This window comes from Geotrypetes seraphini, chromosome 11 (genome assembly GCF_902459505.1).
Source record: "Geotrypetes seraphini chromosome 11, aGeoSer1.1, whole genome shotgun sequence".
In the NCBI taxonomy this organism is placed as follows: Eukaryota; Metazoa; Chordata; class Amphibia; order Gymnophiona; family Dermophiidae; genus Geotrypetes; species Geotrypetes seraphini.
Window position 1 is genome coordinate 138739931 of NC_047094.1, and position 19647 is coordinate 138759577.

Consider the following 19647-nt stretch of genomic DNA (forward strand, 5'->3'; position numbering starts at 1 on the left):
CTCTTGTCCGTGTCACATCTGAAAATGTCAGTATTGCTTCTTCCTGGTCTATTATGTCAAATCCTTTTAATATTTTAAAAGTCTCTATCAAATCCCCTCTCAATCTTCTCTTTTCGAGGGTGAACAGTCCCAGTTTTCTGAGGCGTTCTTGGTAGCTCAAATTCTGCAAACCTTTGACTAGTTTTGTGGCTCGCCTCTGCACCCTCTCCAGTAAAGTCACATCCTTCTTGAGGTATGGAGACCAGTGCTGGACACAGTATTCTAAATGTGGTCTGACCATTGCTCTGTAAAGTGGCATTATGACATCCTCCGACCTACTCGTGATCCCCTTTTTAATCATGCCCAACATCCTGTTTGCTTTCTTTGCTGCCGCCGCGCATTGAGCTGATGGTTTTAGGGTTCTTTCTATCAGGACCCCCAAGTCCCTTTCTTGTTCGCATTTGGCTAATGTTGCACCCAATATTCTATATTCATGTTCTTTGTTTTTCTTTCCCAGATGCATCACTTTGCATTTGTCTATATTGAAATTCATTTGCCACTTTATTGCCCATTTTTCCAGCTGGTTCAGATCCTTCTGAAGATCCTCACAGTCCCTTGGAGAGCCAGCCCCCCGACATAATTTTGTATCATCTGCAAACTTGATTATATTGCATGTCGTTTCCTCTTCAAGGTCATTTATAAAAATATTGAACAAGATGGGCCCAAGAACCGAGCCCTGGTAGATGTGTGGAACAGTCTCCTGTGTTTGAATTCATCGTGGGATAGCCATGTGAGATCTCTTAGAGAGAGGAAGAAATAGTGGTTACTGCAGATGGGCAGACTGGATGGGCCATTTGGCTTTTATTTGCCATCATGTTTCTATGAAAAGATAGATATAATAGGCATCTCTGAAACCTGGTGGAAGGAAGATAATCAATGGGACACTTTTATACCAGGGTACAAGTTATATTGCAGTGATAGGATGGATCAAATTGGTGGAGGGCCTTGAATTGAATAGACTGAAAATTCTACAAGAGCAGAAATACACCTTGAAATCCCTATGGGTAGAAATTCCATGTGTAAACGGGAAAAGGACAGTGATAGGAATGTACTACTGTCTGCCTGACCAGGATGAACAGACAGATGCTGAAATGTTATTAGAAATTAGGGAGGCTAACAAACTGGGTAACACAATAATAATGGGTGATTTCAACTATCCTGATACTGACAGGGCATACTAGGGAGATAAAATTCCTTGATGAACCCCACTATTTACCCTTCTCCATTCAGAATATATTGACCATTTAAACCTACTCTCTGTTTACTGTCTTTCAACCAGTTCTTAATCCTATGACTCTCTAATTTCCTCAGATGTCTTTCATGAGGTACTTTATCAAATGTCTTTTGAAAATCCCAATACACAATATCAATCGGCTCATCTTTATCCACATGTTCATTTACCCCCTTCAAAGAAATGCAGTAGATTGGCAAGGCAAGATTTCTCTTGACTAAATCCATGTTGACTTTCTCTCATTAATCCATGCTTATGTATATGTTCTGTCATTTTGTTCTTTTTGTAATAGTCTCTACCATTTTGCCCAGCACTGATGTCAGACTCACCAGTCTATAATTTCCCAGATCACCTCTGTAACCATTTTTAAAAATCAGCATCATGTTGGCCACCCTCCAGTCTTCCAGTACTATGCTGGATTTTTAAGAAAAATTACAAATTACTAACAATAGCTCTGCAAGTTCATTTTTCAATTCTATCAGCACTCTGGGATGTATACCATCTGGTCCAGGTGATTTGCTATTGTTCAATTTGTCAAATTGACCCATTACATCTTCCAGTGTTGCAGAAATTTGTTTGAGTTTCTCTGATTCTTCAGAATTGAATACCATTTCTGGCAGTGGTAACTCCCCCACATCTTCCTTGGTGAAGACTAAAGCAAAGAATTAATTTAATCTCTCCGTTATGTCCTTATCTTCTCTGAGAGCCCCTTTTATCCCTCGGTTGTCTAGCAGCCAAACCGATTCTCTTCCCAGCTTCTTGCTCTTATATACCTAAAAAAGTTTTATTGTGTGTTTTTGCTTCCAGCGCAATCTTTTTTTTAAGGTCTCTCTTTGCCTGTCTTATTAGCATCTTGCATTTGACTTGCCATTCCTTGTGCTGTTTACAATTATTTTCAGTCGTATTCTTCTTCCACTTTCTGAAGGATTCTCTTTTAGCTCTAATGGCTTCCTTCACCTCATTCGTTTAACCACGCTAGCTACCATTTGGTCTTTAATACATGGAATATATCTAGTCTGGGCTTCCAGGATGGTATTTTTCAATAACAGTACAAAAGGAAGTGGGAACGGACAATGAGCACTCCACTGAAGAACACTGATGTAAAACCAACTTGTTTATTTCATAAAAGGACACAAGCAGAAGCTGTGGACCCGATACAGCACTGTGTTTCAGCATCTGAGGAATGCCTGCATCAGGGGGCCACTAAAAATGGAACCAAACCTGTGGCATACATGTTCACAGATGACACGTCTGGGATAAAACAAAGCTCGGTCCAAGTAACATGCCAAAGTAATCAAAAACACTGAAAACCTATGGGTTCTCTGTCCTGTTGGACTTTTTGGTGCTTATTGTTGAATAACATCCATTTTTGACCTTTGCATCTGTTCCTCTAAGTTTTTTTTTACCATTCTCCTCATTATCATAGTCTCCTTTTATTAAAGTTAAATGCTGTATATTGGATTTCCTGTGTGAACTTATTCCAGGGATTATATCAATTCTGATCATATTATGATCACTGTTATCAAGTGGCCCCAGCACCAATACCTCCCGCACCAATCCACGTGTTCCACTAAGAACAAGGTCTAAAATTATTTCGCCTCTTTTCAGTTCCTGAACCAGCTGCTCCATAAAGCAGTCCTCAATTTCATCAAGGAATTTTATCTCCCTAGTATGCCCAAAGCATACTGCACTTTTGAATGTAATTTTGACTGCAGTGACAAATGTAGCTTTTTATAATTCAGCAGCTGTAACACAGGTGGACAGGAGGTTTTTTGCCAGTGACGCTAACCAATCCTCTTAAGTTAAAAGAGGTTTTCCCCACAGGGGTCTGAGGCTTTTCCTCCTTGAACAATTGTTTCTGTATTGCTTCTTTTGATTCTAATGCACTAATCCAATTTATATTTTGGGACCACTGCTGTTCAATATATTCATAATTGACTTGGAAACAGGGAAATTCGCGGATGACACAAAACTCTCCAGTAAGGTCAGAACTGTTGAGGGATGCAAAGATCTACAAAGAGACCTGAACAAACTGAGCGAGTGGGCAGAAAGATGGCAGATGAGCTTCAATGTAGAGAAATGTAAAGTCTTGCATATAGGGAAAGGGAACCCGATGTACATCTATATGATGGGAGGGAGGGAACTGGGGGAAGGCAACCTAGAAAAAGACTTGGGGGTATTGGTGGATAAAACAGTGAAGCCGACGGTGCAATGTGTAGCGGCCTCAAAGAAAACGAACAGAATGTTGGGCATTATCAAAAAGGCTATCACTACCAGAACGAAGGAAGTTATCCTACCACTGTATCGGGCGATGGTGCGCCCGTATCTGGAGTACTGCGTCCAATACTGGTCGCTGTACCTTAAGAAGGATATGGCGATACTCGAGAGGGTCCAGAGAAGAGCGACTAGGATGATAAGGGGCATGGAAAACCTTTTGTATGCTGAAAGGCTGGAGAAGCTGGGGCTCTTTACCCTGGAAAAGCAGAGAATTAGAGGGGACATGATAGAGACTTATAAAATCATGAAAGGCATAGACAAGGTGGAGAGAGACAGATTCTTCAGAGTAGCGGGGACAACAAAAACAAGAGGGCATTCAGAAAAATTGAAAGGAGATAGTTTCAAAACGAATGCTAGGAAGTTCTTCTTCACTCAGAGGGTGGTGGACACCTGGAATGCGCTCCCAGAAGAGGTGATAGGACAGAGTACATACAATATTGGGTTTCAAAAAGGGATTGGATGACTTCCTGAAGGTGAAGGGGATTGGAGGGTAACTATACAGAACACTAAATGAATAGGGAATACACAATTTAGGTAAAGGATCACTTACAGGTCATGGACCTGGGAGGCCGCCGCAGGAGCGGACTCCTGGTCTGACTCGGCAGAGGCAATGCTTATGTTCTTATATTCTTAAATAGTGGAGTTCCCCAGGGGTCTGTGCTGGGACCGTTACTATTTTTTTGAGAGTCAACAATTTTTTATTGATGATACAGCAGAAAGATAACAGAACAAGAATTGAACACAGCAATCATCAATATGATATGATTATAAAATGATGCTTCCCCACCTTCCCCCCACCAACACAGACCAGCAGAACTACGAAAAAGCGTAGGATTAGGCATGACAACAATCATGCAAACTCAAGACATTAAAGAAAAGGAGAGGGAGGAGAAAGAAGAGAAAAGAAAGGGACTGGCACTTCTGGAACATCTATACTCGGGGACCCACAGTTGCCATAAATTGGAGGCCAACTCATGGCTTCACAGGGAACTGAGGATAAAGCTACGAGCCTTAGGGGGCAGGGAATATATATATATATATACAGACCCCATATTTGGAGGAAAAACTTTTTCTGGCAAAAGGAGCCACGTCCCTGACCTCTTTCCAATAGCATAAGGGCATGTAGGCGGTTACACCAAGCCCAGAAAGTTGAAGTCCAGATCCCTAAAATGTTTTTTTAGCCAATAAACCAGCTTTCTGAACAAAAAGCCTATTAGAGCCAGCAGGTACATGGAAGGCCTCATATTTGTCCAAAAGAAAACCTCCCCCCAGCAGATGTTCCAAATAGCGAACCACTCATTTCCAGAAAGTCTTGATCCTGGGCAGCCCCAGAAAGCATGAAAGATTTTGTCTCCTTTGACACTTCTCACATTGAGCTGTTAAACCAGATTTGAACAGCTGAACATGCATAAAACAAGCTCGGTGTAATACTCTAAATTGGCATTCTCCTAAGTCGGCATTCACAGAAAGAGTAGGATTACGTTTAATGAGACAGCCCACGCCTAAGTTCTGTGGTGACAAGCCTATGTCTGGTGCCCATTTGATATGCAAGGCCTCCCAAGATTTGCCAGGGGAAAGAAAATACAAGGCCTTGTGCAGTAAAGTAATGTTTTGGCCCTCACTGACTTTTAAACTTATAGATCACCTACACGTTTAAATGGGAATTTTAGAAGACCATCATTTATATATAGAAACATGATGGCAGATAAAGGCCAGTCTGCCTATCCGCAGTAACCATTATCTCTTCCTCTCTAAGAGATCCCACGTACCTATCCCACGCTTTCTTGAATTTAGACACTGTCTCTGTCTCCACCACTTCTTCCAGGAGACTGTTCCACACATCTACCACCTCTTAACTTCATCCTATGCCCTCTCATTCCAGAGCTTCCTTTCAAATGAAAATGACTCAACTCATGCACATTTACACCATGTAGGTATTTAAACATCTCTATCATATTTCCCTTCTCCTGCTTTTCCTCCAAAGTATACATATTGAGATCTTTAAGTCTGTCCCCATAAGCCTTATGACGAAGACCACACACCATTTTAGTAGCCTTCCTCTGGACCGACAGCATACTTTATATATCTTTTTGAAGGTGTGACCTCCAGAATTGTACACAAATGGGATCTCACCAAAGTCTTATACAGGGGCATCAATACCTCCTTTTTCCTACTGGCCATGCCTCTTTCTATGCACTCTAGCACCTTCTAGCTTTTGTCGTCACCTTTTCAACCTGTTTTGCCACCACAACACATCTATATAATAAGGTGGTATGTTAAGGACATGGAAAGAGTGGTCTGAGCAGGTGTAACATACCAGGTTTAAAGTTTATTACAATTTGTTACACTGCCCATCAGACTTCCACCTAGGTGGTTTACAATACAAGTAAAACATTGGTTACAAGAAATAGAAAGTATAATCTCCATAAGCAATATTAAAGGGAGAGAGGGAGAAATGTTGGTTGTGGTGGTGGTGAAGAGGGATCAGATGTAACCCCACTGTTGAAGGAAAATCATTGGTTACCGGTAAACCATAGAATTACTTATAAAATAGCTTTACTCACACATAAAATATTAGTAAATAAAGCCCCAGCATTTTTAGAAAGATTCTTAATACCACACATGCCTGTAAAATCTCTCCGATCAGAAGAAAAATCCTTGCTGGTAACTCCCTCACTAAAAATTATTTACTCAAGGAGGGATATGATTTTTTCTGTCACAGCTCCACAAATTTGGAACTCTCTTCCTCTCAATATAAGAGAAGAAAAATTACTAAATTCAAAGGCTTACTAAAAAGCTGGCTGTTTAGGGATGCCTTTAACTGATCTTCCTTAATCATTACTTCTTTCTTTGAACTTATCTGGACAAGGAACACTGTTAAGTAGAAATTAAGTGGGTACCATCCCCTAACCTTCTGTTTCCTTACCCACCCTTTCATTTATTTTCTTATTGTATTTAATCCATTTTTTTTTCTCCCTCATTTTCTGTAGTGTTTTTACATTATAATTGTTTTTAATGCCCTGTTTGCTGTAAATTTTTTTTATTTTACCTACTTTTAATTTTGTAAATCACATTGGATTTGGATAATGCGATTATATCAAATATTATAATAAACTTGAAACTTGATCAAGTGCCGCTGAAGGCAAGAATGAACAGCTGCCCACCTGGAAGGAGTAAGTGGGATCCCCTGCTGACCTGGAAGGCTTCCCTACAATGTCAGAGCTGACATCAGCGGGAAGCCTTCTGGGCAGTCTCCCACTTAGCACACTGAACATCTCCCTAATTAGGTAAATCCCAGAACCACCCTGACTCCACTTCCTGACTGCCTTGGCTCTAACCAGACAGTATGGCATCGTCACACCAGATTTTCAGTGACACTGTGTGGTTAAGGGATGCTGAAAATCCAAGAATGGTCTGCTCACCACAATTTTACCAGGCAGTAAGACTCTCCTACTCAGTTAAATCATTGCTAATAAGAGTATCTATCCTGATGGTCATAAAGAGCTTGTATTACTGACAAAAAGTGGAAAACATCTACTTGGCATAAAGAAGGAAAAGATGAGAACAGAACAGTTCGACAGACAGAGAGGTAGCTGAATTCCACTAGTGAATCAATGTAAGCCATCTAAAATTTGAGAAAGGGAAGTCAAATGATTTAAAACTCTGCTGAAGACCCACTTTTTTCTCCAGGTCTTTGGCAAATCTACCTGATAAGGAGGGGAGAATTCATTATCTCTTTCTATTTAATAGTCTACGTCTAAATTTAATTGTATTTTTTGTGGGGGAGGTTTCTTTCTTCTTTTGTCTGTATGGATATATGGTTATCTTTTCACTGGAGTTCTTTTCTTATAACCATTGATCTGGTAAAGCCAGGCAGTATATTAAATTTTATTAAACAATAAATGATAAAATATATAAATGGCATAGGAATTTGCATGCACAAAAGTGATACCAGCTGTGGGAAGAAAGAGACAGGAAGAAAGCAGACCATACCTGTACGTTATGTGCTTCTGCCGCCATTTTTGTCCGGTTAGAGCATAGCGTTTATTCCTTCGTCTATGGCTTAGATGGGGATGGTCAGGGACGCCACACCGAGGCCGTTTCATCCACCTGCAAAGGAACACTACTGATTTAGCTTATGGAAAGACCTATATAATGAAACTCAGCAGTATCTTCCATTCATGATATCGAGTTAGTATCTAAACTACTGTGGAATGGAATTTTAGAAATCACGTCCAACCAAGAAAATGGATGCTAAGTACATCAGTCCATGTCTCATGTATTTTAGATCTTCCGACATAAAGCATGTTATAAAATCCATGAAAAATGGACATCCATGTGTTGGCTGGAACTTGTATATCACCTGTTGTAGTTTTGGTTTACATTCAGGTACTCAAGCATTTTTCCCTGTCTGTCCCGATGGACTCACAATCTATTTAATGTACCTGGGGCAGTGGAGGATTAAGTGACTTGCCCAGGGTCAAAAGGAGGAGCGCGGGGCTTGAACCCACAACCTGAGGGTGCTGATGCTGTAGCTCTAACCACTGCGGAGGAAAACAAGGGCCATGGATGGCTATTTGGCAGCATAGGAATGTCCATATTATAAAATGACTATGCAGCTATCCATGTTAATGAGTAGTATAATGGTTGCTGGCCTGGACTGCACAACCTCACCCTTAGGTACTTTCCTATCCTGCTGCCCCTTTCCCTCACAGTCCGTTGTCATTCTCTCCACTTCCTCCTCCCCTAATGGAAGTGTAAGCCATCCAGACATTTATTTGATGGATGGGATATGAACTCTTAAAGTTGGATAGAGCAGAGAACCATAGGTTTATGGTTATGTTGGTGGGGAGTGTGTGGTGCAGTGGTTAGAGCTACAGCCTCGGCACCTTGAGGTTGTGGGTTCAAATCCCTCGCTGCTCCTTGTGAGCCCATCAGGACAGGTAGGGAAAAATGATAAAGTACCTGAATGTAAAACCACTTAGGATATAAGTGTTAATGGAATTCTGCCATCCTGCTTTAATCTCAACAAAGTTCAAGTTTAATTAAAAGTTTGATCACATCGCAGTTTCATATTTCAAAGCAATGTACAGTATAAAAATAGGGAAGACAGACTGCATTTATTACAATAAAATGAGTACCAAACATCCAAGTACGAAAAGGGTGGAATTACAAATTAATTAAAGACAAGAGAGACAAAAAAGGTTAAAACAAGAGGGAAGGGGTAACTTTGTCCATTAAAAATAAGATAAAGATAAAGAAAGCCTCGTTGAAAATTCAAGCTTCAAATGCATCTTTGTAGAGCCAACACTTTAGGGCTCCCTTGAATTTGTTAAGGATCCTTTCTTCCCTAATATAATCTAGTAAAAAGTTCCATATTTGTGGAGTTGTGACCGAGGAGGTCGTGATGGAGACCACCATTCCGGGATTCAAGGGCAAGTTGGATGCACACCTTCTCGCAAATCACATTGAGGGATACGAGTAAACAAGGTTTCTCAACAGGGAACACCTGGCTTGGCCTCTGCGGGTGCAGGTCGCCGGACTGGATGGACCTAGGGTCTGATCCAGCAAAGCCATTTCTTATGTTCTTATAGTATCCCGTCTTATGTAAATGATTCTCAAAAACGGAATAGAAAGATTTTTGTCCTCTGATCTTAAAGTTTTTATGGGAGATATGGTATTACATATCTTTCTAGGAATATTGGTGCTTCAGTTGTTAGCCTTATTAACATTCAAAATATTATTTTGTATTTGATTCTATGTATTATAGGTAGCCAATGTGTTTTCTGGAAGACGGGTGTTACATGATCATATTTTTTCTTATGATGATTTTTATTGCTGTGTTTTGGATTATATGTAAATGTCATAACAACACAACAGAATATATATAAAAAAAAACAAAACTGTTCAAGTCCTAATTCAACTTTTTATTATTTGTTTCCTTTTTTTTTTCAAAAATTGTGAGCCCTCTAGTAACAGGAAAATACCCACAATGACTCCCTTTATGTCATTCAGTGGGGAAATGCTTAAGCAGAGCATCTTTCTGTTAAAAAGGATGTGCCAAGTACCAGGTCTAAATATAGACATCCAACTTTTTGAACACAGACAACTATTTCCCTTGTGCAAACAGAGTTGGGCATCCATGTTTTGGCCTCTCTCCAATCCCTTCCAAAACGCCCAGGCTACGTTCCCTCGCCATATGGACGTGCAGTACTTATAGGCATTCACATTCTGGCAGTAAAACACTAAAGAAGCTTTTAAAACTGATTCAGAAGCAATTGTAAGAATAATTCCAGAGGCCTTCTGTAAGGGACTTAGCCAACACCCTCCACTCCAGAGCACAGAGATGCACTTAAACAAGCCTGGCACTGAACAGGACTGCCTGGGCAAGTTTGTTGCCCACATCACCTACAAATATCTAAACTACAGGTCTCAGGGATGCATGGGAAAGGGATGGGTTATTGTAACTATGGGTGGGAATAAGAGGGGAGGGGTAACTAAGGGGAGGAGAGTGTGGCGCAGTGGTTAAAGCTACAGCCTCAGCACCCTGAGGTTGTAGGTTCAAACACACGATGCTCCTTGTGACCCTGGGCAAGTGACTTAATCCCCCCATTGCCCCAGGTACATTAGATAGATTGTGAACCCACTGGGACAGACAGGGAAAAATACTCAAGTAGCTGGTAATCGGAGCTGATATTGTGATGTCATAATATCTCATTCCACCAGTGCCTAAAAGCCAACCTTATCAGTGATGTCACAATACTTAGCTCACTTTTACTACATTTTGATTTCTAGAGTGGTGCAGTGGTTAAAGCTACAGCCTCAGCACCCAAACTGTTCTGTAAAAGTAGAGGGGACGCTGGGAACCAGTGATCACAATATGATCCAGAACGATGGCCACTGCACTGAACTTCCAAAAAGGGAATTATGAAGGGATGAGACTCATGGTGGGGAAGAAGATTAAGAAGAGGATAAGCACTGTAAAAACACTAGAGCAAGCATGATCCCTTTTTAAGGACAAAGTCACCGAAGCTCAAAATCTATATATATACCGCATATCAACAAAGGATCCAAGAGGAAAAAAACCAAGGAATCAGCGTGGCTCACTGTAGCGATAAAGGAAGTGATCCAAGACAAGAAGACTTCGTTTAAGGAATGGAAAAGGTCAAAAAGGGACGAAAACTGGAAAAAGCACAAACAGCATCAAAGCAGGTGCCACAAGGCGGTAAGAGGAGCCAAAAGAGACTATGAGAAAAAATTAGCGAAAGAGGCGAAAAACTTCAAGCCGTTCTTTCATTATATTAAGAGGAAACGACCTGGGAAGGAAGCAGTAGGGCCATTGGATGACCATGGAATAAAGGGAGTGCTAAAGAAGGACAAAGCCATTGCTGACAAACAATACATTTTTTGCGTCTGTATTTACCGAAGAGGATATACACAACATACTGACAGGCTATACGCAGGAAACGAAGACGGGAAACTGACAGGTTTGACAGTCAGCCTAGACGAGGTATGCAGGCAGATTGATAGGCTTAATAACGATAAATTCCCGGGATCGGATGGCATCCATCCGAGGGTAATCAAGGAAATGAAAGGGGCTATAGCTGAACTGCTTCAACTAATAGCCAATCTGTCACTCAAATCAGGAAGGATTCCGGAAGACTGGAAAGTGGCGAATGTTATGCCGATCTTCAAGAAAAATTCGAGGAGGGATCCGGGAAACTACAGACTGGTGAGTCTGACTTTGGTACCAGGAAAGATGGTAGAGGCGCTAATAAAGGACTGCATCATTGATCACCTTGATGGACACGATCTGATGAGGACCAGCTAGCACGGCTTCAGCAAGGGATGATCTTGCTTGACGAACTTGCTGAACTTCTTTGAGGGAGTAAACAGGCAGATAGACAAGGGCGAGCCAGTCAACATTGTATATCTGGATTTTCAGATATACAATGAACACCACGGTTGAACACCACGGTCCCACATGAACGACTACTTTGAAAAATTGCGAGCCATGGAATCGAGGGTGAAATACTCATATCGATAAAAAACTGATTGACGGATAGAGTGGAGGTAAATGGACAATACTCAGACTGCAAAAGCGTCACAAGTGGAGTGCCGAAGGGTTCAGTGCTTGGACCCGTGCTCTTCAACATATTTATAAACAACTTGGAAATTGATACGACGATTGAGGTGATTAAATGTATGGACGATACGAAGCTATTCAGAGTAGTGAAGATGCAGAAGGTACTACTCGAAAGGGTCCAGAGAAGAGCGACTAAAATAGTTAAGGGGCTGGAAGAGTTGCCATACAGTGAGAGATAGAGAAACTGGGCCTCTTCTCCCTTGAAAAGAGAAGACTGAGAGGGGACATGATCGAAACATTCAAGATAGACTTAGTAGCTAAAAGACAGGTTGTTCACCCTCTCCAAGGTTAGATTCCTTACAAACATAAGGAAGTTCTTCTTCACCCAGAGTGGTGGAAAACTGGAACGCTTTTCCGGAGTCTGTTGTAGGGGAAAATACCCATCAGGGATTCAAGACAAAGTTAGACAAGTTTCTGCTGAACCGGAACGTACGCAGGTGAGGCTGGACTCATTTGGAGCACTGGTCTTTGACCTAGGGGCCGCCGCGTGAGCAGACTGCTTGGCACGATGGACCACTGGTCTGACCCCAGTGGCAATTCTTATGTTCTTATGACCTGCAACGGAACATAAAAACACTCAAGAAATGGGCCACGACATGGCAAATGAAGTTTAATGTGGATAAGTGTAAGGTGATAAATGTCGGTAACAAAAATCTTAGACACGAATACAGGATGTCTGGTGCGGTACTCGAAGAGACCCATCAGGAAAGAGACTTGGGAGTACTGGTCGACAAGTTGATGAAGCTGTCCGCGCAATGCGTGGCGGCAAAAAGGGCAAACAGAATGCTAAGAATGATTAAATTATACTTTTATTGGTATATTGTTATGGCATTTTTGTACACTGCCTAGAAGTCTCGAGTAGGCAGTATAGTAAATTTTAAATAAATTTGAAACTTGAAGAGGATCATGAACAGATCGGAGAAGGTTATCATGCCACTGTACCGGGCCATGGTATGCCCCACCTGGAATACTGCGTCCAGCACTGGTCGCCGTACATGAAAAAGGACACGGTACTACTCGAAAGGGTCCAGAGAAGAGCGACTAAAATAGTGAAGGGGCTAGAGAAGTTGCTGTTGTGCGAGAGGTTAGAGAAACTAGGCCTCTTCTCCCTTGAAAAGAGGAGACTGAGAGAGGACATGATCGAAACATTCAAGATAATGAAGGGAATAGACTTAGTAGATAAAGACAGGTTGTTCACCCTCTCCAAGGTAGGGAGAACGAGGGCACTCTCTAAAGTTAAAAGGGGACAGATTCTGTACAAACCTAAGGAAGTTCTTCTTCACCCAGAGAGTGGTGGAAAACTGGAATGCTCTTCCGGAGGCTGTTATAGGGGGAAATACCCTCCAGGGATTCAAGACAAAGTTAGATAAGTTCTTGCTGAACTGGAATGTACGCAGGTAGGGCTGGTCTCAGTTAAGGCACTGGTCTTTGACCTAAGGGCTGCCGCGAGAGTGGACCACTGGTCTGACCCAGCAGCTGCAATTCTTATGTTCTTATGAGCCCCCCCTAGAAAATTGAATGAATGAATGAATGTTAACAGTAAAAGTACCTGTTACTAACGTGCCTCCAGTCTCTGAATGGCTGATGCCCATAATCCCTCTCCAGCCTAGCAGGCTCACAATTGGACAAAATGATTTATTATTTGAGAATGGTTTAAGCTTGCAAATCAAAGTCCTATACAGAATTACAAATAAAACATTCAAAACAGTTAACATATCCACTCTCTTGCAACAAACTGAAATTATGTACCCTTTTCCAAATCTGTGATGGATCACATACTGTCATACAATCCAAGTTCTTATTTCACTTTCAGATCATATGCCATAGCTTCACCGTCATTAAGCTGTTACAAAGCAAAGATAATACCCTTGTATGTAGCTGCTTTGAAGTCAAAACTCTCTCTACTCCATTAGGCTCTCTAAAAGTCATTGCTCAGCATAATTGAGAACTACTTCTCAAAATGTGTATACCCAGAAATTCACTTTGCAGTTTATCAAGTAGCCTATATGTCGAATCCATCCACACTTTTTTAGATTCCAAACCTCCATCTCACGGATAAATGTGCCTAATGAGAAATTACTGCAATTTTCAAGGTTTGTACAAAATGTATTATCACAATTTGGATTCTTTTGTTTTGTTTTGTTTGATAGAAAATTTCAAAATATACACAAGCAAACAATATATGTCCATAAATAGGAAGAAATCTCCAAAAAAATACTCTCATAAAGGGAGAGCTAAAACATAAATAAGGAATCCTATATAATAAAACGCTAGCCGCGCATGCGCACTCCTATCAGCGTGCTTCCGTGATCAGTAGGTCTGTGGCCGCAGGAGTGCGCATGCGCGAATCCCCAGCACCTACCTACACTCGCCGGAAGGACCGGACCCCAGCGCTGGACATCCTGCTCTCCTGTCAGCTCCTCTCACAAGCCGCACCAGTGTCGGAGAAGGCTTCCGACGCTGGCGGGGATCGAGAGGAGCTGCGGCGACACCTCAAGGGGCGAGAAGGGAAGCGCCGAAAAAAGACTTCAGCCACTAGGTCGTCGGCGTCGTCTTCACTCCTCTCCCCGGCACACCCGAACCCCCGTTCAGCCTCCCATCCGACCCTCCCTTCGGCTCCCTTAGTCCCTTGCCGCCGCTCCTCTTCTCTTCCCGCGGTCCTGACAAACGTCCTGACTCCAGCAGGGGCCGCAGCACTCTAAACACGCTGCTTCGCGGCCTGCTACTGCCCTGATTTGCTCTGCATGCTCAAGGCCCAGCAGACGAGGAGGCCGATCTTTGGGGTGCCCAGATGAGGGTAAGAAGCGGCAGGGTGGTGCCCAATTGTGGCGGGGGGGGGGGGGTGCCAGATCGCATCAGGAGGGGTGCCGGATCGCAGGGGGGGGCCTTCGAGGGGAGCAATGCTGGTTCTTGGGGGGGGGGAACGTATCAAAGCAAGTTTCCATTATTTCCTATGGGGAAACTCGCTTTGATAAACGAGCATTTTGGATTACAAGCATGCTCCTGGAACGGATTATGCTCGTAATCCAAGGTACCACTGTATTTAAAAGGAAACAAATGCATTCAGAAACTGTATGAGAAAACACAAATCATGGAAGTCTTACTCGATAGTTGTCTGATCCAATATGCCTGTTACGGGGATTCCATAAAATTGCTGCATGGCAGTGACTGCAGCCTGCATGGCCTTCCCTGAATACAGAGCTGACATGCGCACGTCATATGGAAGCAAATAACCGTATGTTTTCAACCAACTCTGAAAAACAGGAAAAATATACACAGTTATGCAACCAGAGAACTTAGAACATAAGAACATAAGAAGTTGCCTCCACTGGGTCAGACCAGAGGTCCATCGCGCCCAGTGGTCCGCTCCCGCGGCGGCCCATCAGGCCTATGACCTGTGAAGTGGTCCCTGACTAATTCCTATAACCTACCTCTACTTCTATCTGTACCCCTCAATCCCCTTCTATCTGTACCCCTCTGAAGATCTTGGCTTGTACTGGTAGTCTAATTCTCCCTATACATCTTTAGCTTAGATTGGTGAAATCTTTTTTTGTTTTTAACATCTTTTTGCATTGGTGGCTCAGATGTTATTATCACAACTCAATTATTGTAATTCTTTGTATTTGAACTGAAAACTGAGATACTTTTGCACCGATTTCAGAGATTGAAGTGAATTATATTTATTTATTTAGAAAAAATTATTCCACTTAAACCTATGCGGATTACACATAAAAACAAATAGATCAAATAATTCAAATTTAACAGACTGATTTTGGTCTTAAATAATTCATGCATTGTTTTAAATATTTGTTCAGCATCTGTGATGGTTAAAAACATCTCTCCTTTTATTACTCTTTTAAAAAAAATTATTTATACTTTTATAGATATACATAAACCAGTATATATATATATATATATAAGAAATAAAGAGAGATTTTACATACAGATTAAGAAGGAAAAGAAACAAAAACAAATAAAACTCAATATGAGATTACCAGTCTCTCCAGTAAAGCCCACAATCTAGGAGAGACAATTCACATTACCATGGGATTTGATATTTAACAAGGATAAAGAAAAAAAAAATCATTACTGTAGTATTACATTATTCCTAAGGACCTATGTCACTGTGGAGGCACTGGAAGATATTACTCCCTTCTAGAAAAAACCATAACTGAGAGGGGTCGAAAAAAATATATCTAAGCTGAAATTTAGCCCCCAAAGAAAGTACGGATTGTCTCAATTGTAGGAACCCTCTCCTTCTGGTTTGAGTTAACTTTGAGACATATGGGAACATGGAGATCTTAGAATCCATAAAGGTCACTTCTTTAAGCCAAGTGTAGAGTTTGAAGTAACTTCGTCCTCTGAGGTTTCCAATATTCTTGTTAAATTCAATGGACTCGATGGATCAAATGAGACCTTAGGTTGAGAAGCCTTCTTAGAAACAGGACGGTAATATATTCTATGTAAAGGTGGAAAAGCAGTCTCTGGGTATTTAAATGAGTCCTTAAGGAATTTATAGAATAAGTCTCTAGGAGACTGCTAGAACTTTAGGAAAGTTAAGTATTCTCAAATTCAGCATTTTAGTATAATTTTCAACTTTCCTTAATAGCAATAGACTATCTTGCATTAAAATAGTTTGAGTCTTTTGTAGACCTTGAACTCGTTGGTCCAAGCAGTCCACTTTTTCCCCCTGAGACTTTATTTCCTCCTGAAGAGAGTCAATTCTTATTGCCTGTGCATTTACCAGTGGTAGAGTTCCTGCACACAATTTATAAAGTGAGTCTAAAGCCGATAGACTCCAAAGTGAACTCCGCTGGCCTTACCAACAGGGGAACCGCTGGAATCTGTCCTCCAACTGCTGGAGCCGTCACTGCCTTCTCCATGATTGATATCTCTGCCTGGGAGATTTGGGATGCTAGTAAGCCCTCCAGCTCAGCTAGGGAAGCTGCTTCCTGTCCCTTCTGAGCTGCCGTAGTTTCCCTCTCTTGTGGCTGCTGGGGAGGCACTGGTCCTGCAGGGCTAAGCGAGTGCCGAGACTTCTCTCTGACTTGGCGCAGTTGGGTCACCCCGAAAATCGTCTCCTGCCTTTGCGAGGTGAGCTCAGGTTGCCGGGCTGTGGCAGCCACTCTTCCCCTTCTTTTAGGCATTTTGTTATCGGATAACCCCGATGAATGGGAACGAAAACGTTTCGGCAGGAGAACGTGTTGCAAGCGTCCTCACTACACCATGGCCATCTTGTCTCTCCTTATTACTCTTATTGGGGCTATTTTGCTAAATCAGCTAGCACTTCTTAGTAAAAGACCCCCACTGTGAACAAATCCTTGGAGGAACTGTCCCTATTTATCTGAAACAAGCAGTAGCGAGACCTTTGTTGAAAAAAAGCTAAATTAGAACCTGCTTTACCGGAGACAGAATTATCATCCAATTTTTTCTCTTTCTTCAGGAAGGAGAAGTTGGTTTTAGTCCAATTGCACAACTTTATTGATAGGACTGGAGACTTGGATCGATTTCAGTTTGATTTTGGGCACAAGCATAATATAGAGACTTTATTAATTCCAGTTCTGGATATTATCCAGTGTAGCTTTGACTGTAGTAAGGATTTTTTTTTGTATAGTAATGCTAGATGTTACTGCTGCTTTTGAAGCAGTTAGAGTAATTAGAAGTTAAGGGATGGGTGTTAGTCTTTTCTGACAAATTGTTATTTTCAAGCAGAGGCAGACTAACAGTGATCTAGGCTAGAGAATGACACAGGGACAAATTTTTCCCTGTCCCCATGAGAACTCATTTTCCCATCCTACCCCCGCAAGTTCTTTTCCGTCATCTGCACAAGCCTCAAACACTTTAAAATCATAAGTGTTTGAGGCTTGTGTGGTTAAGGCAGAGCTTACAGGAATGGGACAGCGAGAAAACTCATGGGGATAGGACAGTTAAATTGAGTTCCTGCAGGGACAGGGACAGATTTGTTCCCGGGTCATTTTCTAATCTAGGCCCCTATCAAAAGAGATGGATGCTGGAGGAGAGAGGGCCCCCTACTGTTCTGGGCACTTGGCCAATGGTCAGTTTTCAAGTGAGAACTGGACCTCAAGGTTCAGCACTCTCTTCCTTGATATTTAATATCTGTTTGGCTCCCACATGCAGGTTAGTTGAGTGGTTTAAGAGTTCAATAGCATCTATTTGCTGATGTTTTGGGTTCTCTTTTTGAAGCAATTGCCTTTTTTGTTTTGGTTATTTGTAAATAGATTTTGATTGACTTTCATTCCAGTTCATATTTTTCTAATTTTCCTTGAAGGAGTTTAAGGACTCCTTTTATGAAGCCGCGCTAGCGGAGTTAGCGCGTGCAACTTTTAATCACGCGCTAACTCCCACGCTGGCCAAAAAGCTACCGCCTGCCCAAGGCAGGCATTAGTGGCTAGCACAGCTGGCGGTTTAACGTGTGCTATTACGGGCTTGATAAAAGGAGCCCTAAATCTCTGTCCCTAGGAAAAAGCATTATCTGGGAGTCATTTTCGATGCCAAATTATCCTTTAAACCAACTCTTTTTTTTTTTTTTAATTATTTATTTATGCAATTTTAAATGAACATACAACATAAAAATGCCTTAAGAAATAGAAAGCATATTGCTAAATACAAAAATAATCAATAAAATAATATTTCCCATTGAAATCTAACAAGCAAACATATTCATAGCAACTTTCTCTATAAGTCCTCAATTAAAGATAGGGAGAGGATAAGGAAAAAGAGGCACATCTCAGGAGAAAAAAAAAAACTTAAATAAATCAATAATGACAACGTCTCGCCGGAAATAAACTACTACAATCTTCCATTTCTAATAATTATTATATTCTTTCCCCCTGACCTGTATTTTACGCTTATTCTCAATAAAAGCCTCCAATTGTTTGGGATCAAAGAAAAGATACCTAGTTGACTCATACAATATTAAACATTTACAAGGAAAACGCAAAAAGAAATGAGCACCCAGGGCTATCACCTGAGATCGTAGAGCCAAAAATTGCTTCCTTTTCTCCTGAGTGTCTACACAGACATCAGGGAAAACCCAAACTTTACCTCCCAAAAACAATTTATCAGAGTTACGAAAAAACATTCTCATCACCCAGTCCAAAAACAAATGTAACTAGGAGTGTAGCTCTTATACACTCTTCTTCCAAAGATGTTTCTAATAGTTGTGTTACATTTAAACTATCCATCGATAGTTCTCCTTGGGAAGAAGTTTGCCGTTTCTTCCCTGGCATAGAATAGACTCGAGAAAATGGAGGCACAGTTTCCTTTGGAACCCCCAGAACTTCCATCAGATATTTCTTAAGCAGTTCAATGGGGGCTACAGTCCTGGATTGAGGAAAATTGATAAAACGCAGATTCAACCTACGGGTATAATTCTCCATTTTCTCTATTTTGTTCCTCAGTCCAGTCATACCTTGTCCATAGATCAGGGTATTAGATTTTGAGTCTTTAAGACTTTGTTGAACTTCCTCTACTTTTTTCTCAAGCTCAAAATTCTTTGCCTCCTGGATGACAATACATGTTTTACAGTCTTGCAAAGAATTGTCCACCAAAACCTTATTTCCCATGAAAATCTTCTCCAAGCGAGCTACAGCATCCCAGATAGAATCTAAAGTAACATGGGGAGGTTTAACCAGTGGTGTAATTTGCTGCTCACCAATATCCTGCCTCTGGTCAAATTTCTCAGACCTGGAGCTCTCTCCGTGCGTCTCCTCTATACCTGCTACAGCACCTTCAATAACCAGGTGGAGCTCAGAACTCGCTCCCATATTGTCTCCCAGCTCTCTGGTTTCTCCTCTTATGCTCCAGATACTACCCTCCTCTGTTGAATAATCCGCAGCGCTAGTCACAGCCTGCGGGTTCAACGCTTGTTCCGGCAGCGTCACCATGCCTGGGTCAGAGGGTGGAAGTCGCTCCTCCGGGCTCAGAGTGACAT

General features: G+C 41.6%; 1 protein-coding gene across 2 annotated transcripts in view; it reads right to left on the minus strand.

Moving 5' to 3' along the window:
• The window catches only part of MMP24 (matrix metallopeptidase 24), a 75662-nt gene that overhangs the window by 35616 nt on the left and 20399 nt on the right, over window positions 1-19647 (minus strand). For both annotated transcript variants that reach the window (XM_033962643.1, XM_033962644.1), the window contains exons 2-3: window positions 14798-14946; window positions 7541-7657 (exon numbers count right to left, since the gene is read on the minus strand). In XM_033962643.1, coding sequence (XP_033818534.1) covers window positions 7541-7657; window positions 14798-14946 — 266 coding nt within the window. The remainder of the gene's footprint in view (window positions 1-7540; window positions 7658-14797; window positions 14947-19647) is intronic.